This window comes from Ochotona princeps, chromosome 24, assembly GCF_030435755.1.
Source record: "Ochotona princeps isolate mOchPri1 chromosome 24, mOchPri1.hap1, whole genome shotgun sequence".
Lineage (NCBI taxonomy): Eukaryota > Metazoa > Chordata > Mammalia > Lagomorpha > Ochotonidae > Ochotona > Ochotona princeps.
This window is the reverse complement of record NC_080855.1, coordinates 6649513-6672232: the sequence shown is the minus strand read 5'-3', so window position 1 is coordinate 6672232 and position 22720 is coordinate 6649513. Positions and strand designations below refer to the sequence as shown.

Here is a 22720-nt window from a genome sequence, read left to right as displayed (position 1 = left end):
GCTCCGGGCAGCGGGGTGCTTGGCCGGCTCTCGCGAGAAGAGGGGCGGCCGGGGAGGTGCTGGGCGGCGGCGCAGACAGGCCCGCCAAGGCGAGGGGCGCCGGGCACGGGGCAGGGGGCACGGGGGCGCGGACAGGCCTGCCGAGGTGAGGGGCGCCGGGCACGGGGCAGGGGGCAGGGGGCGCGCACAGGCCGGCAGAGGTGCAGGGCACGGGACAGGGGGCGCGGACAGGCCGGCCGAGGTGAGGGGCGCGGGGCACGGGACAGGGGGCGCGGACAGGCCGGCCGAGGTGAGGGGCGCGGGGCACGGGACAGGGGGCGCGGACAGGCCGGCCGAGATGAGGGGCGCCGGGCACAGGACAGGGGGCGCGCGCAGGCCGGCCGAGGTGAGGGGCGCGGGGCACGGGACAGGGGGCGCGGACAGGCCGGCCGAGATGAGGGGCGCCGGGCACAGGACAGGGGGGCGCGCGCAGGCCGGCCGAGGTGAGGGGCGCGGGGCACGGGACAGGGGGCGCGGACAGGCCGGCCGAGATGAGGGGCGCGGGGCACGGGGCAGGGGGCAGGGGACGCGGACAGGCCGGCCGAGATGAGGGGCGCGGGGCACGGGACAGGGGGCGCGGACAGGCCGGCAGAGGTGCAGGGCGCGGGACGGGCGCCTCCCCGGTGGACGTCCTTCTCAGCCCGGGTTGGGGTGCTCCGCGTGCCCCGTGCCCCGCTCCGAGTGAGCTCCTGGGCTGCGGGGTGCAGAGGGCCTGCCAGGCTAGCGCAGCGTCGCACAGCTGCACAAGCCGCCGACAGTGGCACTTTGGGCTCCTCGCCGGCGAGCTCTTGGCTGAGGCCGAGGCTCACTGCTAGTGTGTCCTTAATGCTTAAATTATTTATGTTCCTTTCCGGACACCCGAGAGGGACCGGGGAAGACCTGGGGTAAATCAAGAATGTGAATCGCCGCAGGGCGGGTGCGCCCCTGGCACTGGCTGGCTGGTCGGCTACCCGCCGCGGGGCGGGGTTGCTGGCTGTGGCTGGCTTGGGGCACAGCCCAGCCCGTCTCTGGACTGCTCACTCCAGCAGGACACCGGGTAGCCCTTGTTGGAGGCCTGGGGTTGGCAGGGTCACGGGGCTGCACTCAGAGGTCTGGGGGGGTCTTCTGGCCTGCATGTGGACTCTGGGATGAGGGACTGTACTGGCCCCCATGCGCCCCTGCACCCCTCAGCTCATCGGGCCCCATACTGGTCATGTGGGGGGGAGGCCTTGTCCTGGGTCAGCCAGGCTGTAGCACCTCGTGATGCAGAGAGATGGAGCTGCTAAGCCTCAGGGCAGAAGCTTCTGGAAGGTGGGCGTGAACAGGCATCTCCGTGGGCGGCTGTGCTCTTCATGGTGGGGTGGGGCACAAGCCTGGGTGACCATTCCTGACAGTGAGTGCCATGCTGAGGCTTGGAGCTTCTGTCCCCTTGGTGTGAGCCAGTGAGTGCAGGGCCTGCGGGCTAGGGGCCGTGGGGTGCAGGGCCGGAGCAGGATGGAAGCCGAGGTTGGGTGCTGTCTAGCACGGGAGCCTGTGCTGGGTGGTACCGGCCTGTGGCGGAGGCCAAGGGGGCTGACTTGTGAGGCAACTGTCTGTGCAACAGGGCTTGGAGGGAGGAGCACGCCTGCATCCCAGGGGACCCTGGGCAGTGCTGCAGGCAGGTCCCTGGGGTGCCCTGTCCAGGGAGGACCCAGCGCTGGGGGCGGGTCCCTGGGGTGCCCTGTCCAGGGAGGACCCAACGCTGGGGGTGGGGCCCTAAGGGTGCCCTGTCCAGGGAGGACCCAACGCTGGGAGCGGGGCCCTGTGGGTGCCCTGTCCAGGGAGGACCCAACGCTGGGAGCGGGGCCCTGTGGGTGCCCTGTCCAGGGAGGACCCAGCGCTGGGGGCAGGGCCCTGGGTTGCCCTGTCCAGGGAGGACCCAGCGCTGGGGGTGGGTCCCTGGGGTGTCCTGTCCAGGGAGGACCCAATGCTGGGGGCAGGGCCCTGGGGTGCCCTGTCCAGGGAGGCCCCAATGCTGGGGGCAGGGCCCTGGGGTGCCCTGTCCAGGGAGGACCCAGCGCTGGGGGCGGGTCCCTGGGGTGCCCTGTCCAGGGAGGACCCAATGCTGGGGGCGGGTCCCTGGGGTGCCCTGTCCAGGGAGGCCCCAATGCTGGGGGCAGGGCCCTGGGGTGCCCTGTCCAGGGAGGACCCAGCGCTGGGGGTGCCTCATAGGGACTCACTGGCGACATGGTGATGGCAGGGGAGCCTGCGGGCTTGTTCCACTCAGCTCCGGTGCTTGGTCTTGGTTCTGATCTTCCTCCCTGGACTGGCTGTGGGGCGGGTGCTTGGCTGATGGCCCCAGCCGAGGGCCCGTCCAGGCGCCTGCAGAGAGCACTCTGGCTTTGCACTTCCTGCTGGAAACAGCGGCTGTTGGTAGTGACCCCGCTGAGGGCTGGGTTATGGACGGCAGAGGGGGGCTGCCAGTGAGCTGCTGGGCTCCCAACCACCCTTCCCTCCAGGCAGCAGGGTGGGCGAGGTCTTGGAGTATCTGAGGAACCCCAGAGAAACAACCCAAAGTAATGACAAGGGGGATCCCCAGAAAGACCCGGATAGTGCAGTCACTTGCTAATTGAGTTCATAATGAATGAATGCCCAATGTGCAGAGCAGGTACATTTCTGAACTCTTCAATATGCACAAGGGACCGAGGACCTGGGAGGGAAACCCGGGGCTCAGAAGAGGGGCCAGGCCACACAGCTGGACAGTTAGGAAGCAAGCGGGGACTAGCGTAGACAGAGAAACGAGGTGAGAGGGAAGAGGAGCTTGAAGCCTTTAAATGAAGCACCTGAAACCCTAGAAGGCAGGCTAGCCTTGGGCGCAGCAGGGCTCACCTGTGCCAGCCATGCCAGCACCCCAAAGGGATGCCAGCTGGTGTCCTGGCTGCTCCACTTCCCATCCCGCTCCCTGCTGCTGGCTTGGGAAAGCAGCAGAGGACGGCTCAAAGCCTTGGAACTCTGCGCCTGTGTGGGAGTTCTGGAAGCAGCTTCTGGCTCCTGGGCACTGTGGCCACTTGGGAAATGATCCAGTGGAAGGAAGATCTTCCTCTCTCTAAATCTGCCTTTCCAATAGGAATAGGGGCTGCTGCCGCCAGTGTGTGGGCAGGAGCGCTGGGAAGGGGGAAGTAAAGGAAGTTTTCTGAGAACACATGGAGAGAGACACCTGCAGCCCCATGGTTGTGATGTGGCAGGACAAAGGGGGTCGTGGAAGCTTCTAGAAAAAAATTTGAAAAGCTCGCTGATCATCACAAGCCAGGAAGCAGAGGACTTTGGGGTCCTCCAGAGCAGCCTGGGAGAGTGGAGAATCTAGAAGGAGGCTGTTGAGGCACAGGCCTCTTCACAGGCCCCTAAAACTTGCCTTTCAGGTCCTGTGGGGAGATGGGTGGCAGTTGGGTGCACCCCATGTGAGAGCCAGGGGAGGAAGCCACTGGGCGAAGGCGGAGAGGCTGGAGCCGGCTTGGCACCAGATGGTCTGAAGGCTCCTGGAGGGACCATTTTGGAGCCGATGAACGTGACACAGGGGACCTCTGTAGAGGCCTGAGATCAACAGAGGTGTGGGAACCAAGGGGACGCGTCAGAGAGAAGTGAAGAGACCACACAGCAGTGGGGAGGGGAACTGTCAGCGCCGGCGATGAGAAAGACCCCCAGGGAGGCCTTCCCCTGTTCCTGAGGAGGCTGGGCCGGGAGCAGCCTTCCAGGGCAATACACTCTATGTAGACAGCACACAGCGGGGCTGTCATTGCAGTTCCGTAGGCCATGTGTGCAGGTGTAGGGAGGGCCCTGCTCATGGTTCGTGTGCTGTAAGGGACGTCACTGAGGCGCAGCTCCAAGGCTTAGAGGTGCGAGGTGGCGGCATCCCGCATTAGTGCATGCCTGGAGTCCTAACTCCTCCACTCCAAGCCCGGCACCCTGGGTGATGACTCAAGAGTTTGACTCCCTCAGTGTGGGGGTGCGGCGTGGGGCCATTAGCTGCTCTCTTTGAGTAGTCAGGGCCAGCCCTGCTGGGAGAGCTCCCTGGGCTGAGATCTGAGGGAAGTGCAGGGCCCTGGCCACTCTGGGGCCAGAGCTGCCGACACATGTCAGAATAGACATCTGGCTTTGGGGCCTGCTCTGCCCACTCTGGGCTCACTGCGCAGGCTACTCAAACAGAGCAGCTGATGGCCACTGAAGGACCAGAGCTGGGGAGCCAGGAAACTCCCAGGGACCGCAAGATTTCAAGCAGAGAAGGGCTGCCCTCTGTATTTGAAAGGCAGAGTGACAGAGCGGGGAATGTGGGGATTTTGCATCCACTGGTCCTCCCCAGATGGCCACAGTGGTCAGGTTGGGCCAGGCTGGAGCCAGGAACTCCATCCGGGTCTCCCATGTGGGCGGCAGGGGCCCACGGAGTTGAGCCAGTTGCTGCTGCTGCCCTCCCAGCGCCTTTGGTGAGGAGCTGGATCAGATGTGGGATTCTGTGTCCCAGGCTGAACGCCAGCCCTGTGCTGTGCCCGGGTGAAGGCAGGGCCTGCGGGCCTGAGAGCAGAGGCCCGCACAGTGGCCGTGGGCAGCTGGTGTGGCTGGTGCATCCTGTCGGTAACTGGCTTACGGTGGCTTTATTCTTGCTCTGTTTGTTAAGATTTATTTACTTGTATTGGAAAGGCAGATATACAGAGAGATGGAGAGACAGAGAAAAAGATGTTCCAGCCACTGATTCACTCCCCAAGTGACCGCAACGGCCAGAGCTGAGCTGACCCGAAGCCAGGAGCCAGGAGCTTCTTCTGGGTCTCCCTCGTGGGTGCAGGGTCCCAAGGCCTTAGACTGTCCTCGACTGCGTTCCCTGCCACAGCAGGGAGCTGGATGGGAAGTGGGGCAGCCAGGCACAAACTGGCACCCATATGGGATTCAGGTGCATGCAAGGCGAGGACTTTGGTTGCTAGGCTATCGCACCAGGTCCTGGTGGCTTTATTCTTACTTTCCTTGGAGCTGAGTATGTTTTCTTTGGCCTCACTAAGCTGGTAGCTGTGAGCTATCTTGTGGCTCATGTGACACGCCTGCTGGGGTGCCAGGGCCACGTCTAAGTGCTGAGGGACCCCCGAGGAAGGTGAGTGTGAGCCGCCATGCCCTCGCCAGCCGGGACGTGCCCTTCCCCAGCCATGCTCAGGGGCCGGGGTATGTGTTATGCGGAGATCAACACTCTGTTCCTCCTGACGCCCCCTTTGTGACTTCTTTTGATGAACTTGGGTTTGCTTTGCAGGTCCAACTGGACACAGATAAAGCAGTTTTGTAAGCAAACAGACCGTGGCCCAGCGGAGGTCTGCCTCACAGTAGGGGTTTTCATGCAGCCAGGAATGTTAGCGGCAGGCCAGACAGCTGGGTGTGCACCCGTGGGATGCTCTCCCCAGTAATGGGAACCTTCCAGATTGTGGTTGACTGCAAGCAAAGGGAACTGTGATGGACACCTTGCCTCGGGTAACCTTTGAAACCCCGGAAAAGCAGTGGGTGCCGTCTGATCTGCCAGTAGCATAAAAATCACAGCTGGAAATATTCTCATGCTTGTGAGGGGAGGTCTGTGCACGTGGTCTGTGGACGCGGGGAAGCTGGGACGTGGTCTGTAGATGCGGGGAAGCCGGGATGTGTTCGGGACCTGGTCTGTGGACGCGGGGAAGCCGGGACGTGGTCTGTGGACGCAGGGAAGCCGGGACGTGTTCTGTGGACGCGGGGATCCCGGGACGTGGTCTGTGTGTCGCCCAGGGACGTGTTCGGGACCTGGTCTGTGGACGCGGGGAAGCCGGGACGTGGTCCGTGTGTCACCCAGGGACGTGTTTAAGACCTGGTCTGTGGGCGTGGGGAAACCGGTGGCTGCAGCCAGCACAGCCCGAGGGCGAGAGTGCAGGGTGGGGAGGAAGGGCTGCCCACCAGCTGCCTGGGGTCAGGTGCCTGCTCTGATGCGATGCAGACGGGGCAGGTGCACAGATGTTCTGCCCCAGGGTTCAGTTAACATGTGCAAAGCTCTTAGAGCAAGACTTTATTTACTTATCTATCTAAATATGTATTTATTTAATTTGAAAGGCAGGTTTTTCAGACGGAGAGGTCTTCCATTCACTGGTTCACTCTCCAGATGGCCGCAACGACAGGAGCTGAGCCCATCAGGAGCCAGGAGCCAGGAGCTCCCGCTGGGTCCTAAGGATGCTTTCCCAGGCTCTAAGCAGAGTTGGATGGGAAGTGGAGCTGCCGGGACACGCCTGCCAGTGCCCGTATGGGAGGCCGACCCTGCCAGGTGGAAGATTAGGGTGCCAGGCCGTTTCACTCGCACCCTGGTTTTGTTTTAGCTATTTGAACTGCGGTGACAAGAAAGAGCATCTTCCGGGCCCGGCTCGATAGCATAGTGGTTAAACTCCTCGCTTTGCACGCACTGGAATCTCGTGTGGGCGCCGGTTCTAATCCTGGCAGCCCGCTTCCCATCCAGCTCCCTGCTTGTGTCCTGGGAAAGCAGTCGAGGACGACCCAAAGCCTTGGGACCCTGCACCCGCGTGGGAGCTCCTGGCTGGATTGGCTCAGCTCCAGCTGTTGCGGCCGCCTGGGGAGTGAACCATCAGAAGGAAGATCTTCCTCTCTGTCTCGCCTCCTCTCTGTATATTTGCCTTTCCAATAAGAATAAATAAATCTTTAAAAGAAGAAGAAGAAACAGCGTCTTCCATCTGCTGCTTCACTCCCCCAGTGCCAGCAGTGGCCATAGCCGAGAGCGCCAGTCGGCTGCCCAGGGTGCACACGCAGGCAGGTGCTGGCATGGGATGTGGGCACCCCAGGTGTGGCCTAAGCCACTGCACCACACAGTGCCTGCCGCCGAGCAGCGCTTCTTGAAACCTCAGCAGTGCGCCCAGCTCAGGCTGCTTTCTCCCCTTGCAAACACTGTGATCTCACGTGGGCACCAGTTTGTGTCCTGCCTGCCCCACTTCCCAACCAGTCCCCTGCCCTGGCCTGGCAAAGGTGCACATCTACGTTCAGGCTGTTCTAAAGCAGTGCCAGCTGTCTGGTGTTTTGTTACTGATAGCTGTAAGTGTTAAGTGTGAGCAGTGTAAAAACAGTTGAGTAGTTGGGGCTTGTTGGAGGCAGGAAGACAGGAGAGTTGGTGTCGGTGTGCCTGCCCTCCCCTGCCCTCCCCTACCCTCCCTGGCCCTCCCCTGCCCTCCCCTACCCTCCCTGGCCCTCCCCGGCCCTCCCTGCCCTCCCCTGCCCTCTCTTACCCTCTCCTACCCTCCCCTACCCTCCCCGGCCCTCCCCTTCCCTCTCCTGCCCTCCCCTACCCTCCCTGGCCCTCCCCTACCCTCCCCTGCCCTCCCCTGCCCTTCCCTACCCTCCCCGGCCCTCCCCTGCCCTCCCCTACCCTCCCCTGCCCTCTCCTATCCTCCCCTGCCCTCCCCGGCCCTTCCCGGCCCTCCCCTGTCCTCCCCTACCCTCTCCGGCCACATGGAAATCTGAAGCACTTCCAAGGGTTTCTCTCATATCGTCTGCAGTCTAGCACCTTCCAGGACCAGCCAAGAGGCAGAGTTTATTTTAAGAAAGGAGGCCTGGTTCTGAGTCATCAGAAAAGTGGGGGTCTGGTGGGACATGGGTGTGCTCTACATTAGCAGGGAGTGCGAGACATGCCCTGTAACCCTCCCAAGCCCCAGGCCCCTCTCTCCACAGCAGCTCCCCAAGGGCCACAGAAGGTGGTGCGTGTCTCGGGTTCCAAGGGATTCCAAATGCTAAGTTCCTCGAAAACAGTGGGTAGGAGTTGGGAGGTGAGGCGGGGGTTGGCCAGGGAACTACAGACCACCAAAGGCATAGATTGAGTTTAGGACCTAATGGATTGAAGCAAGGAAGATAGGCGAGGTGGACAGACTGCAGAGGATCCCAGGGCAGGAAAGCCTACTTGGGCAGGTACAACCCAGACAGCAAGGGGGTCCCAGGTCCCTGCTGCTCTAGCCCCACAGCAGCTCCTGTGGAGTTTTCTTTGGCTCAGAGAAACCTTGGCCTGCCTTGAGTCCTAGTGCCCCTCCATCGCGGAGCAACTGGCTTGCATTACCCCTGACAGCCCCGCAGCAGCAGCCCAGCCCCTCCTCCCACCCCGCCCCAGCCTGGCTCCGTGCCGTTCCCTTTTATGGTGAAGCTAGGGAGAGCCAGCAGCGAGGCGGGGGAAGGTCTTCGCTGGGCAGAGGGCTGCTGGGCGCGCTGGTAGAGACCCCCCAACCACTCCCGCAGTCACCCTCTGCTTCCGGCCCTCCCTGCCCTCCCCTGCCCTCTCTTACCCTCTCCTACCCTCCCCTACCCTCCCCGGCCCTCCCCTTCCCTCTCCTGCCCTCCCCTACCCTCCCTGGCCCTCCCCTACCCTCCCCTGCCCTCCCCTGCCCTTCCCTACCCTCCCCGGCCCTCCCCTGCCCTCCCCTACCCTCCCCTGCCCTCTCCTATCCTCCCCTGCCCTCCCCGGCCCTTCCCGGCCCTCCCCTGTCCTCCCCTACCCTCTCCGGCCCTCCCCGGCCCTCCCCGGCCCTGTCCCTGCCGCCGAGGAGCGTCCTGACTACTGTTTGGGCTGTTTCTGAGGCTATTGGTGTAAGCTTGGTCGCCGAGCGTGTCCTTACAAAGACTGTAAGCTCCCAGGACCCACTCCCATAGGTGCTGGATCGGTGTTCAGTGGCCACTCAGCCAACATAGACAGTTGTCCACCCGCATAGCCACCTCTGCAGGCAGCAGGAGGGGGTGTCCCTCCAGATAGCCACCTCTGCGGGCAGCAGGACAGGGTGTCTACCCGCATAGCCACCTCTGCGGGCAGCAGGAGGGAGTGTCCCTCCAGATAACCACCTCTGCGGGCATAGCCACCTCTGCGGGCAGCAGAGCAGGGTAGCGGGAGGTGAACATGTACTCTGGCGCGGTGTGTCCCAAGCAGCCATGCAACGTGCTGGGCCCCAGCACCTCCTCTGCCTTCCACCTTTCCTGGTGGTAAAATTGGAGAGGCCCGAATTGTCAGTTTTGGTCAAGTCTGGTTTCTGGGTTTTTCTCCTGTGGTTTGTGCTTTTGGGGCGCTACCCAGCGTTTGCCTCTGCCTAAGGCTCAGGCGCTGTCTGGCCTGTCCCGTCCTGTTCTGTGTGTCCTGTCCTGTCCAGTGTGTGTTCTGGGCCCGCGGTGGCAGGGCGGGGACCATCGTGGACGGGTTCCTGCACGGTGTAGGACAGGGGTTAGGCTTGCTTCTTCTCCCTGCAATTGTCTCGGCACTGCTTAACTGCTCTTTCTCGACAAGTGACAGCCCTGCTGTGATGCCAGCACCCCGTGTGGAAGTACCCGGGCCAGTCCTGGCTGCTCTGCTCCTGCTCCCTGCTACTGTACCTGCCAGAGCAGCAGGGGACACCCAAACCTTGCACCTTGCCACCCACGTGGGAGGCTAGGGTGGAATTCCTGGCTCCTGGCTGCGGCCTGGTCCAGCCTGGCTGTTTTAGCCATGCAGACAGTGAACCAGTGTGTGGAATGTCTCTGTCCCTTGCTTACTCCAGTAAATATCTTTTAAAAGAAAGTTACTTCACACTGAGATTGGGTCCTCATTGTCCTGTGTGTCCTCCTACATGTTTGTGGCATGTCCTGTGTGTCCTGTGTGTCCTGTGTGTGTCCTGTGTGTCCTGTCCTGTCCTGTCCTGTGTGTGTCCTGTCCTGTCCTCTCCAGTGTGTGTCCTGTCCTGTCCTGTCCTGTGTGTGTCCTGTCCTGTCCTCTCCAGTGTGTGTCCTGTCCTGTCCTGTGTGTGTCCTGTGTGTCCTGTCCTGTCCTGTCCTGTGTGTCCTGTCCTGTCCTCTCCAGTGTGTGTCCTGTCCTGTCCTGTCCTGTGTGTGTCCTGTCCTGTGTGTGTCCTGTCCTGTCCTGTCCTGTGTGTCCTGTCCTGTCCTCTCCAGTGTGTGTCCTGTCCTGTCCTGTCCTGTGTGTGTCCTGTCCTGTCCTGTGTGTGGACATGCCCATGTCTTCTGAAACACCAACCTTGTATTCCTTCCGACTCAATGCTCGGTCGCCCGGGTCTCCCTCCTCTGCCTGGCAGTGCCCCATCGCGGGCCTTAGCATGCGTGGACTGCCGGGATTCGGACAGGGGCAAAGCCCAGGCGTTCTTGCAGGGTCCCGCAGCTCTCAAGGCCGCACCAGGCATTCTTGTAAGGGGTTAGCTGCTGACGAAGTGCGTGTCGCACCGACAGCCTGGTGGGTCCTTAAACAGACCAAAGCATTGTTATAAAATAGCCAGCCTCAACACTCCTTGTAGGCCCTCCCAGGACCTTCAAATTTTTTCTTTGATTTTGTTTATATACCATTAGTCTTGAGTTTTTGATAAAGTTCTATCCACCCCCCGCCCTAAAAAGGTGTGGCCTCCATTTAAAAAAAGTTCAGAGCAGTTGAATTTGTACTGGCCACAAAAGAGGAAGTGGCCCGAAGTCCCAGCAGTGACACAGTCACAGCGCGACAGGTTCATTAGCCGCATGAAGGGGACATTGTGCCGAGGGGAGCAGCAGCTTGCATCGAGCTCCGGGGCGTGCTGCCACACACAGGAGCGACACAGTGTAAGTCCCCCTCCTGGACATCCCAGAGAAGGCTTCTGGAGGGTGAGGGACAGTCGGGGGCACCTGGAGTCAGGGCCAGCAGTGTGCCTGTGCCCTGCAGCGAGTGGACTCAGCAGCCAGGACAGGCAGGAGGGGGTCGGCCTGTGGCTCACTGCCCAGAGCCCCGGGGTGTCCAGGCGGGGAACTGCCTCCAGGTCCTTCGTGAGAGCATGACGGAGCGCTGGGGCTCTGGCCGTGGCCTCCCGGGGAACTCAGACCACACACTCCAGTGTGATGTGACCGCCTTCGTGGCCGAGGTGACCACGCACCTGGAGTCATGTTGTACCTTTGCTCCAGGAACCTGCCCCTGGAGAAGAAACGCGGAGCCTCCACATGAGCCGTCCTGGGGGCTGGGTCCTTCCACAGGCCGTGTGGGAGTGACCGATGCCCTGTGTGTACATCTGGCTCTCCTGCCACATGCCAGGCACACGGGTTGCTCTTTCTGGACATGAACTGCCCCTTTCTGTCTAGTAACTTTGTGATGTGCCCAGTGGCACCCAGGAAGGCTGACCAGTCTGGCACATGCCGCCAGGTCTCGTTGGTCACTGGTGGCAGGGCAGCAGAAATGTGGAAAGTACACATAGGCCCGGCTCTGCAGGCCCCAAGGTGCAGCCAGGCGGCGGGCTGGGCATGGGCAGGCCACAGGTACCCTTGCTCTCCTGGGTCATTTGGGCCAGTGGCCTCAGCTGGCCCCTTGTCTCCTGGCTGCCAGGCAGGCCCCCAGCACTCTGCCCTACTAGGCAGCTGGGTTTCCTAGCCTCAGCCTGGGGGCTGGGGTTGGACCCACCGAGTCACTGAGAGCATGTGAGGGGCACTGGGCACTGCACGGGCAGGAGGTGCTGAGGTGCTGGGCGGGTCTCGCAAAGGGGCAGCCCATCACACAGGGCTCATCCGAACGTGCAGGGCTCTCGGCTGATGCCTTCTTAGGGAGAGTGGGTGCTGATGTGTGGGAGTGCTCCCTCGCTGTCTTAGTGAGTCGCCCACTGAGGGCTGCGTGGCCCCTGGCCCTGTGCGTGTGAGGTGGGAAGTCGCGTGCTGAGGGCTGGGTGGCCCCTGGCCCCGTGTGTGTGAGGTGGGAAGTCGCCTGCTGAGGGCTGCGTGGCCCCTGGCCCCGTGCGTGTGAGGTGGGAAGTCGCCCGCTGAGGGCTGCGTGGCCACACTTGGTTTATGAGCCTGGCCGCTGGGGATCCACTCCGTGTCCGCAGAGCCGCCCATGTCCTCGCCCCGGCTGTCCCAGAGCTGCTGCGTATGCGGCTTGTTTCGGTTGGCAGTGACAACACAGAAAGCTGCCTCGATGTTAAACACACACGAGGCCTTCCCAGCAGCCAGGCCTGGGCACTGCGGGGAACCCCGCACGCTCCCACACCACGGCCTGAGACTGCCGATGGGACGAGGCCTCCAGCGTCTTCGTGGGAGTCTTTGGAACCTGTTATCTTATTTCTTTGGGTTTAAAAGGTTGCCTTTGTCAGGCTGCTGGTGTTGTGTAGAAAGTTGGGAGCCGGAGGGCGGGGTGGCGCCAATAGCAGGCTCTCCACCTGTTCCTTCCATAGCAGTTTGAATTCCTGCCTTTTTTTTTTTTAATTAATATTTAGCATTATGTGACAGTTTCATAGGCTCTGGGAATCCCCCTCCCCCTCCCCCTCCCCTCCCCCCTGGTGGATTCCTCCACCTTGATGCAGTATTACAGTTCAAATTCAATCAAGATTCTTTCCTTGCAAACATATACCAAGCATAGAGTCCAGCTACGTATTGTCCAGATGGGTTGAACAGTTTCTTGGGGAGACCATTTCTGGTCCGAAGTCAGAGCTGGTATAATATCATCACAGTCAATTAAGAGTCCCAATATAACATCAACAGCAATTTGCAATATTATGGAATTGACATGGTTTTGAGTAACCAGTATGTTAAAAAAAAAAAATCAAAGAACAAAATAACAAAAAACAAGTCCTAACCACAACCTATGATTAGCTCATTGACATCTCAGTTTTAGTTTATATACAGGACCGGACCGGCTGCTATATACCTTGAAAAGGCTATAGGGTGAATTCCTGCCTTTTGAGAACACTGGACAGAGAGCCCGCAGGGTACCCGTTGGCCGGTCCACTCCGCAGACACGCACAGCTGCCCGGAGCCTGCTGGTGGGTGTGGAGCCAGGGAGTGCCCAGGCTGCTGACAGGGGCGCTGTCATCCCTGCTGGATTGAGGCTGAGTGCTCCCCCATCCCCGAACTTTTAACACACTTGCCCTGTTTCCACTATTGTAGTGCTAGTTCCTTCTCTCTCTTTTTCTTTCTGTGTTTTGTTCTTGTTTTGTTGTGAAACACCATAGCATAAAATATTCCACCATCACTACACGCGGAGCACACAGTTCAGGGGTACCAACCCCCAGGCTGGGTCTGCTCCCACGGACATGGCCCCGTTCTGACTCGCCCGTCCCTGGCACCCACCACTGCACCTCCTGTCTGTGTGACCAGGCCTGCCCAGTGGCCCTGGGGAGGCAGATGCGGCCATCCTGTCCTTTGGTGGCTGCGAGCCTGTGTCATTCCGCACAGTGCCCGCAAGGTGCCCACGCCGTCCGCCTGTCAGCTGCCTTTTCAAACTGAGGAGTGTTCCATTGTTGGGGATAGCCTAGCCCCGTCACTGCTTCCCGACTGGGCATGGTTGTGGGCAGCTGTCATGATGGGTGTGTACACCCCGCTCTCGGCTCCTGCCTAGCGACGGGTGGTTGGCCATATGGTGACTTGGCTAGACGAGCCCGTCCTCCAGGGGGTGCCCGCTCCTCCACACCCACCAGCCAGGCACGGGGGTGCCCACTCCTGCTCCCCTGAACTTGATGTTTGCTGAGTCCCAATCTGTGTGAGGCCATATCTCATGGTCTCTGTGGTTCGCTGTGCTGAGTCCCGAGCTGTCCGTGTCCTCGGCCATCGCCGAGCGCTGCTCACCGTGTCCCCCGTGCGCACTGTAGGACCCTGCAGAGGCGTGCGTCCTGGACCTTCCCGCACGTGCTCCCATGCCGTGCTTCCGTGCCCCGTAGGAGGAAGGTGTGACTTATTACAGACGTTTTTAACTTTCTCAAAGTCTAATTTGTCTTGTCTTTGATTGCAATGCCTTAGCTTTTTGTATTATTATTTTTTCTCCCTAACTTTAATATGTTGTGCTATTTTTGAGAAACCATTTTAGTTTACACTGTACTTAGAGGCTTAATGCTCCCCCAAATAAAGGGTTCTGTATATCTCTGTAAAACCAAGAATTCTTGTGAAATTGAGCAGTGCTTAATGTGACACAGAGACAGGTCAGTGTCCCCTTGGGGGCCCAGCCTCTGGGGACCCCTCTCCCTCCATAATGCCTGCTTCCAGCGCCCTCTGCTGCCGATCTGCTGTATTTAACCCCCACCTGCCCCTTCCCTCCTCACCCCTTCCTGCCCCTTCCCTCCTCACCCCACCTGCCCCTTCCCTCCTCACCCCACCTGCCCTGCCCCTCCTCAGCCCTTCCTGCCCCTTCCCTCCTCACCCCACCTGCCCTGCCCCTCCTCAGCCCTTCCTGCCCCTTCCCTCCTCACCCCCACCTGCCCTTCCCTCCTCAGCCCTTCCTGCCCCTTCCCTCCTCACCCCTACCTGCGCTTCCCTCCTCACCCCTTCCTGCCCCTTCTCTCCTCACCCCCTTCCTGCCCCTTCCCTCCTCATCCCCACCTGCCCCTTCCCTCCTCATCCCCACCTGTCCCTTCCCTCCTCATCCCCACCTGCCCTTCCCTCCTCACCCCTCCTTCCCTTCCCTCCTCATCCCCACCTGTCCCTTCCCTCCTCACCCCTTCCTGCCCCCTTCCTGCCCCTTCCCTCCTCACCCCCACCTGCCCTGCCCCTCCTGCCCCTTCCCTCTTCATCCCCACCTGTCCCTTCCCTCCTCACCCCTTCCTGCCCCTTCCCTCTTCACCCCCACCTGCCCTTCCCTCCTCAGCCCTTCCTGCCCCTTCCCTCCTCACCCCCACCTGTCCCTTCCCTCCCCAGCCCTTCCTGCCCCTTCCCTCCTCATCCCCACCTGTCCCTTTGCTCCTCAGCCCTTCCAGCCCTTCCCTCCTCACTCCCACCTGCCCCATCCCCTCTCTTGGTTTTGATGACCTGGTTGCTTCAGGCACATGAGCCTTATCACGTCACTCACTGCCTCGCCACTGGTTGACTCTGTGGACCATGTCAGCACATGGTGTGTTCATGTGTGCACGTCTGTCTCCCTGTGGGGACAAGGCCTGTTCCCCAGCATGTCCTCTGCACCGCGGACAGGGCCTGCCCAGTGGATTTAGCTCCTCTAGAAGCATTTATCTAGCAAAAGCATGCGTGAACATGAAGCAGATAAATGAGATGCGTGGCATGGACGCCCCCCGGGGGCACTGGTGGGCACTGTGTGAGCCCACAGCCCTGCTTGTCCTGCAGGCACCAGCTGCAGGGGAGGGGCCCAGGGACGCCCCCCGGGGGCACTGGTGGGCGCTGTGTGAGCCCACAGCCCTGCTTGTCCTGCAGGCACCAGCTGCAGGGGAGGGGCCCAGGGACGCCCCCCGGGGGCACTGGTGGGCGCTGTGTGAGCCCACAGCCCTGCTTGTCCTGCAGGCACCAGCTGCAGGGGAGGGGCCCAGGGACGCCCCCCGGGGGCACTGGTGGGCGCTGTGTGAGCCCACAGCCCTGCTTGTCCTGCAGGCACCAGCTGCAGGGGAGGGGCCCAGGGACGCCCCGCTGACAGGTGCATGGGGAGAGTCACTGGTCCAGGAAGTAGAAGGGCGGGGTCGTGCCACAGCCTGAGGTAGTTACAGTAAACCGGCTGCTGGAGGATTTTCTTAGTAGGACTGTAGGCGAGATGGGGGCCCCATCAACATGGTTGTAGGGTGTGTAGGTTGGCGGGTGGGGAAACTTCAGAATACAGCGGCTCTCGCTGGAGCTGCTGGCAGAGGCTGGCGTTTCATGTGGTCTGTCTCTCCAGGTTCCTGGAGCGCCATGTCCCCTCTGGCCGTGAAGCTGCCCTGAGAGGTTGCGGGCGAGTTGCCCGTCCCCGGGGCCAGGGGCAGGATGACCAACTCGAGGCTCCTGCGGCTGTGGCTGGCGCTGGGCTCCGTGCTCATGATCCTCCTGCTCATCGTGTACTGGGACAACGTGGGCGCCGCCCACTTCCACCTGCACACTGCCCTGTCCAGGCCGCGCCCCGCCGAGGCGCTGCCCACCGCTGGCCAGGGCGCCAAGGAGCTGACCTCGGACGTGGACGAGTTTTTGGATAAGCTGCTCGGCTCCGGGACAAAGCAGAGCGACCCTTCCAGGAAGAGGACGGAGCGGCCCCCCGTGCCGGCCCCCAGCCAGCCGGCGCTGGGCGCCCTGGAGGAGAGTGTGCGGGGCTACGACTGGTCCCCGCACGGCACCCAGCACAGCGGGGACCAGGGCCTGCAGCAGGCGGCACGGAGGAGCGTCCTGCGGGACTTCTGCGCCAACTCCAGCCTGGCCTTCCCCACCAAGGAGCGCTCCTTCGACGACATCCCCAACTACGAGCTGAGCCACCTCATCGTGGACGACCGCCACGGGGTCATCTACTGCTACGTGCCCAAGGTGGCCTGCACCAATTGGAAGCGCGTGATGATCGTGCTGAGCCAGAGCCTGTCGGACCGCGGCGCCCCGTACCGCGACCCGCTGGCCATCCCCCGTGAGCAGGTGCACAACTCCAGCGTGCACCTGACCTTCAACAAGTTCTGGCGGCGCTACGGCAAGTTCTCCCGCCGCCTCATGAAGGCCAAGCTCAAGAAGTACACCAAGTTCCTGTTCGTGCGCGAGCCCTTCGTGCGCCTCATCTCCGCCTTCCGCAGCAAGTTCGAGCTGGAGAATGAGGAGTTCTACCGCAAGTTCGCCGTGCCCATGCTGCGGCTCTACGCCAACCGCACCAGCCCGCCCGCCTCCGCCAGCCAGGCCTTCCGCGCCGGCCTCAAGGTGTCCTTCGCCAACTTCATCCAGTACCTGCTGGACCCGCTCACCGAGAAGCTGGCGCCGTTCAACGAGCACTGGCGGCAGGTGTACCGCCTCTGCCACCCGTGCCAGATCGACTACGACTTCGTGGGGAAGCTGGAGACGCTGGACGAGGATGCGGCCCAGCTGCTGCGGCTGCTCAAGGTGGACACGCGGCTGCACTTCCCCCCGAGCTACCTGAACAGGACCGCCAGCAGCTGGGAGGAGCACTGGTTCGCTCAGATCCCCCTGGCCTGGAGGCAGCAGCTGTACAAACTCTACGAAGCTGACTTTGTCCTCTTTGGCTATCCGAAGCCGGAGAGCCTCCTCAGGGACTGAGCGCCCCGCGTGGGGGCTGCGGCAGGGAGGGTGGGGCGTGCCTCCAGGGTGGCTGCGCCTGCCCCAGCGCCCTGGACAGGCCGCCGTCCCTCGCCGTCCCAACGTGCGGTCCACTCCACTGGCCGCACAGTACTGTGCGGAGACTTTTTCTAAGATTAATATATTTCAGATATTTAATATGAAAGGGGCAGAGGATGCTGGAATCCAGTTTGGCATCTTTCTTTTCCGCCGCCTCCGCCGTGGGGCTCCCTGAGCAGCAGAGGACCCCGGGTGAGCAAGGGTTCTGCCTTGGGCTGCAGAAGCCCTGTCCAAGGCAGGGGTGTGAGGACAGCACTCCACGGGCAGGAGGCCTGACTTGTTGAGTGGGTGCCGGATGAGTCCTGCAGAAGCAAAAGTGGGCCTGGGAGGTGCCAGCCTGGGAGATGTTGGCCTAAGGTGCCAGCCTGGGAGATGCCAGCCTGGGAGGTACTGACCTGGGAGATGCCAGCCTGGGAGGTACTGACGTGGTAGGTGCCGGCGGCCTGGGAGGTGCCGGCCTGGGAGATGTTGGCTTGGGAGGTGCCGGCCTGGGAGGTGCCAGCCTAGGAGAGGCTGGCCTAAGAGGTGCCAGCCTGGGAGATGTTGGCCTAAGGTGCCCTCCTGGGAGATGCCAGCCTGGGAGGTACTGACGTGGTAGGTGCCGGCGGCCTGGGAGGTGCCAGCCTAGGAGAGGCTGGCCTAGGAGGTGCCAGCCTGGGAGAGGCTGGCCTAGGAGGTGCCAGCCTGGGAGGTACCATGTTTACAAAGATGAGACCCCGAGCACATTCTCCTTGAGTCTGAGCCAGCTGACCGTGCTCCAAAGTCAGAGCTGTCGAGACAGGCCCTCTGACCCCACCGGCCCTTGGCTCCTGGCTCGGAGAGCCGCCATTGAGGGCCATTGCCCATGGGGAGGCTGGGCCGCAGTGGGTACCAGGACACATGGACAGACACGCTGTGGCCGGTTGTGTGGACTGGCTGGTGGGGTTAGTTCCAGTGTTCTTCATCCTGAGCACATGGCTGACCTTGGTGAGCGTGGGGAGTCCTGCCCAACTGTCCTCTGTTTTAAATTACGTATCTGAGAGGCAGGCAGATTTTGCTCTGGCTCACTCCCTGATGGCTGCGATGGCCAGGAGCTTCAGCTGGGTCAGCCGTGTGGGTGCTGAGGCCTAAGCGCTTGGGCCATCTTCTGCTGCCCCAGACCTTTAGCAGGGCGCTGGGATAGGAGTGGGGCAGCTGAGAAGGAACTGGCACCACTTGGGATGCCAGTGTTGCCAACGGTGGCCTTGTCTGCTGTGCCACAGCATGGCCCTGAGGCGTGCGGTCACTGCTGTCCAGTCCCTGAGGCCCAGATGGTGCTGCTGCAAGCAGAGCATCCCCTCCGTGGTCCGAGGGACCCTCAGGCTCTGCCCTCTTGGGACCCCCCCACTGCAGACCCTCCGTTTTGCAGGGCCAGCAGAGGCACTCACCCCCGGCTCCTGTGCCAAGAAGTGGCAGGGGGAGGGTCTCCCTGCAGGCTTCTGGGTCTGGCCTGAGCCGGTTTCAGCCCCAGTGGGAAATGAACCCGTGTGTAAGTTTTCTCTCCCTGTCAGAGTAGGTGCCCCTCTGGCGTTGCTGGGTTCCTGCTCACCCAGAGGTCACCCCCGGCCCCTGGTGTGCAGGGCATGTGTTGGTTCACCAGGCAGCCAGCCTTCACGGGAGCTGGTCTTGGGCTGTGATGCTTGCTTCCAGTTGGGGCGACCACGCTCAGGATGGCGGTCGGAGCAGGGAGAAGCTCCAGACGGTAAGGGCTGCAGGGCCGAGGAGGGGGTGCCGGGACTGAAGTCTGAGGCCACCCTCTTTGGGGAACTGTGGGCGGACGTGTCTTGCGTGGTGTTCAGTGCCCACCACAGGTTGTAGTTGCGTTTCTGTAGTGGGAGGGCTGAGGAGAGCACGCCAGGACTAGAGCCAGGGATGGAAGCCTTCCTCACCCCTGCCGCGTGGCTGCCAGGGCTGTGGGGCTGCAGGGAGAGGGTACAGGCAGGGTTGCCAGACCCTGGCCTCCTCCCCACCCTCAGAGGCAGTGGTGTGCAGAGTGAGCCGTGGACGTCCCCATGTGGGCCCAAGCAACGGGCACCTCCGAGCTGCCTCCGTGCCACCTGCTGGCTCCACACCCTGTGACACCCCAGAGCCCTGCCACAGGCACTCGCCCTGCTCGCTGGCAGGAGGGGCAGCTGGGGGGACTGCCTGAAGCTCTTGGCACACCCTGAGGCACAGCTGGCTCCCCAGCTTCTCACAGGGCCACCAGCACGGGGCCAAGGAGAGCTGCCACTTCTGTCTGCTCACATGTGGAAGGGGGAAGCGTAGGTGCCACACGCTTGCGCAGCACACATATGTTGAGTAGAACACGCATTGGGTAGCACATGCATGGTCCCTCTGAAGAGGTGTGTGTCCTCCCGTGAGGCTGGGTGGCACATGTGTGGCCCATCTAAAGATGTGTGTGTCCTCTTGGGGAACTCCCTCTGGTCAAAGAACCTGTCTCCCCCTCCCCTACTCTTGGCTCAGGAAAGCTTGGCAAGGCCAAGATGGCAGTGCCTGTGCAGCCTCACCTTGGTGGGTACTGGGTGGGCCCCCAACCCAGCTGGACCCCCCCTGGCCCAGTGTTCTTTGCTGGAGTCCTGGGGAAGTCCTGAGAGTACCTGGGATGACTCCAGCTGGGAAGGAAGGCAGGGGTTGGGTGAGCTGCTCACACTCACCCCTGTACTGCTCAGCAGTGGGAGCCAGCATGTCCCCACTGGCGGGGTCCTTGACTCGGACCCTGTGGAATTCACACACTTGATGACAGCGCTGGGCGACATTCCTCCAGCGGAGAGTGACACCCTGTCCCCTGCCAGACTTACACACCCACAAAGTGGAGACCGGTATTCCTGGAGGCATCAGTAATTTCTTTTTTTTTTTTTTAAGATTTATTTATTTTATTACAGTCAGATATACAGAGAGGAGGAGAGACAGAGAGGAAGATCTACCATCCGATGATTCACTCCCCAAGTGAGCCACAACGGCCGGTGCTGCCCTGATCCGAAGCCGGGGACCTGGAACCTCCTCCAGGTCTCCCACACGGGTGCAGGAACCCAAGGCTCTGGGCCGTCCTCAACTGCTTTCCCAGGCCACAAGCAGGGAGCTGGATGGGAAGTGGAGCTGCCAGGATTAGAACCGGCGCCCATATGGGATCCCGGGGCGTTCAAGGCGAGGACTTTTAGCCACTAGGCCACGCCGCCGAGCCCGGCATCAGTAATTTCTTAGCATTTTTTTTTAAGTTTTATTTGTTTATTTGAAAGGCAGAGTTACAGAGAGAAAGAAAGAGATCTCCCATTTGCTTGTTCACTCTCCGAAGACCACAACAACTAGGGTAGGGCCAGGCAGACGCCAGGAACCAGGGCCCTAATCCAGGTCTCCCCCCGCCCCCCCGGGTATCAGCAGTCCAGGTGCCTGGCCATCACAGCTGTCCCAGGTGCCTCAGCAGGGACCTGGCCTGGAGGTGCACGGCTGGGACTTGCATGATGTTCTGGTGGGGCTGCTGGTATCATGGCAGCAAATTGACTCACCGTGCCACTCCCCTAGCCCTGGCATTCACACGTGCCTGGCAGCAGCAGCCGTCAGCACAGAGGCTGTAGGCGGCCACGCAGTGGCAGGCCTCCTGGGTTTGTGTCAGGGCTGGGCAGTCGAGGGTCCATCTTGTGCCCTGTGTTCTGCAACGTGGTACTGAGTCCACGTGTCGAGGTTGCTCTTGGAACCCTGGGCAAGAAGGCGCATGCCAGTCAGATCCTGAGCCTTGCTCAGCTGAGACCAGCCGTGCCGCTGTGCAGGGCAGGCAATGTGTTCTGCTCCTCGGATTTCAGGAGGATCAAAGCCAGAGGCCCCAGCCTCAGACCGGAATTCCCACTGGGCTCTGGGAGGTCAGAGCGAGGGGCAGAGTACATGGTGCCTGGCTGAGCGTGCGTCCAGGCTGGCCGTAGGCAGAGGAGCATGCCCGTGCATCTGGATCCTGGCTCCTGGCTCGTCCAGGCTGTGGCTGCTGAGCTCACGTCTGTCGCTGGACCAGAGAATGCTGTTTCCACGGGTAAAATACTTGGGCTTTGTGGCGCACGAACCAAGCCGCTGCAGGTTTGAGTCCTGGCTGCTCCACTTGCGATCCAGCTCCCTGCTGGTGCACCTGGTAAGACAGCAGTGGAAGATGGCAGGTGCTTGGTCCCTGCCACCCACGTGGGAGCCAGATCCTCTCGGGGAGTGAGTCAGCAGGCGGGAGGGAGATCTCGGGCACTCTGCGTGAAGGTCAGGGCACAGCACGTGTGTGCCGTCCTCTGCGCCACACGTGTGTACACATCTCCCTGGAATGAGGCACTTGGATGTGTTCTGTTTTCTAAAACTGGAACAGTGGTAGACCCAGCTCCCTGTCCCTCCTCCTGCGCCCCTGTGTCTGTCCAGTTGTGGCTTCCCAGCTGCTGGTCTCCTACCCACCTGCCTGGAGCAGAGGAGTGGCGGTGGCCTTGTGAGGTCCCTGCCTGGCACATGGGGATCACAGTGGCCCCATGCGGTCTCTGCCTGGCACATGGGGGTCACGGTGGCCCCGTGCAGTCCCTGCCCAGCATGTGGGGGTCACGTGACCCCATGTGGTCTCTGTATGGCACATGGGGATTGTGGTGGCCCCATGAGGTCCCGTACAGTCCCTGCCTGGCACACGGCAATTGCGGTGGCCCCTTGCAGGCCCTGCCCAGCACGCGGGGGTCATGGTGGCCCCGTGTGGTCCCTGCCTGGCATGCAGGGGTCGTGATTTCTGACTGGCATGCAGTGCCCTGTCCTGAGACACTTCCTGTGTGGCTGGCACACTTTGTCTTCACATGCACATGGTGGGCACAGTGCCCTCTAAGAATGTGACACCTTTGCTTTCAAGCTGGGGAGCGGCCACTCTGAGCAAACATTGGCCAGGGAAACCGTGTTGCTTGCCAGGCCAAATGGGGCAAGATTTTATGTCCCTGTTCTGAGCCTGGAGCTGTGAGTACAGAGTGTTGCCAGCACCCTCACCGACAGGCACCCTCACCCTGCACCCATGGGTCTCCTCCCAGAGCTGCTGCATGGCGCCCGCGGGTTTTCCCTGCCGTCCACTCTGCTGCTGCCCCTGCATGGGGTCTGGAGTGGACTGGACAGGCTGCCCATGCAGACCCAATGCCCCATGGTGCTCTGTGGGCCTTGTGAGAGGGACAAGGGTGTGCAGGTGAGAAACCAGGAGCAGGTGAACTCCAGGATCTGCAAGACCCAGAGAGTAAGGAGGGAGTGGGGGCCGAGGAAAAAGACTCTCCCATCTGCTGGCTCACTCCCCAGAAGCCTGGACGTCCATCCGGGTCCTCCATGGGGGCGCTGGGCCAAGCGCTTGGGCCGTCTTCTGCTGCCTTCCCAGGCGCACACGCCGGAGCTGCATGAAGTGGAGCAGCTGGGACTGGAGCTGTGCCCTAAAAAAGCAGGCGGTACAGGCGCCAGCTCCACCCTCTGGAGGGCGTTCCTCTGCCAGAGCAGCCTGCCAGCATCAAGGGCTTGCAAAGCCATGGGTGATGCCACCTGCCGCCTCCTAGGGCTCACGCCCGTCTGGACAAGACACAGCTTCATCAGTGGGTGCTCGGTGCCCGGTTTGCAGCCTGCTAGGGCTCACACCCGTCTGGACATGGCACGGCTTCATCAGTGGGTGCTTGGTGCTGGGTTGCAGAGTGGGTTGGCTCAGAAGCGCTCTAGC

The 22720-nt window shown here is 61.7% G+C and overlaps 1 protein-coding gene across 3 annotated transcripts; it reads left to right on the top strand.

Annotated features, from left to right (window-relative positions):
- The first annotated feature begins 176 nt into the window (after positions 1-176).
- Positions 177-16983, top strand: CHST12 (carbohydrate sulfotransferase 12). Of its 3 annotated transcripts, none has more exons than XM_058680752.1 (2): positions 177-200; positions 15599-16983. In XM_058680752.1, the coding sequence occupies exon 2, from the start codon at positions 15685-15687 to the stop codon at positions 16939-16941; it is 1257 nt and encodes a 418-aa protein (XP_058536735.1). In that variant the 5' UTR covers positions 177-200; positions 15599-15684; the 3' UTR covers positions 16942-16983. The 3 variants fall into 3 exon arrangements, with proteins under 3 accessions (XP_058536735.1, XP_058536734.1, XP_058536736.1); XM_058680751.1 differs by lacking the exon at positions 177-200 and adding an exon at positions 223-289; XM_058680753.1 differs by lacking the exon at positions 177-200 and adding an exon at positions 458-482.
- The last annotated feature ends 5737 nt before the right edge of the window (positions 16984-22720 follow it).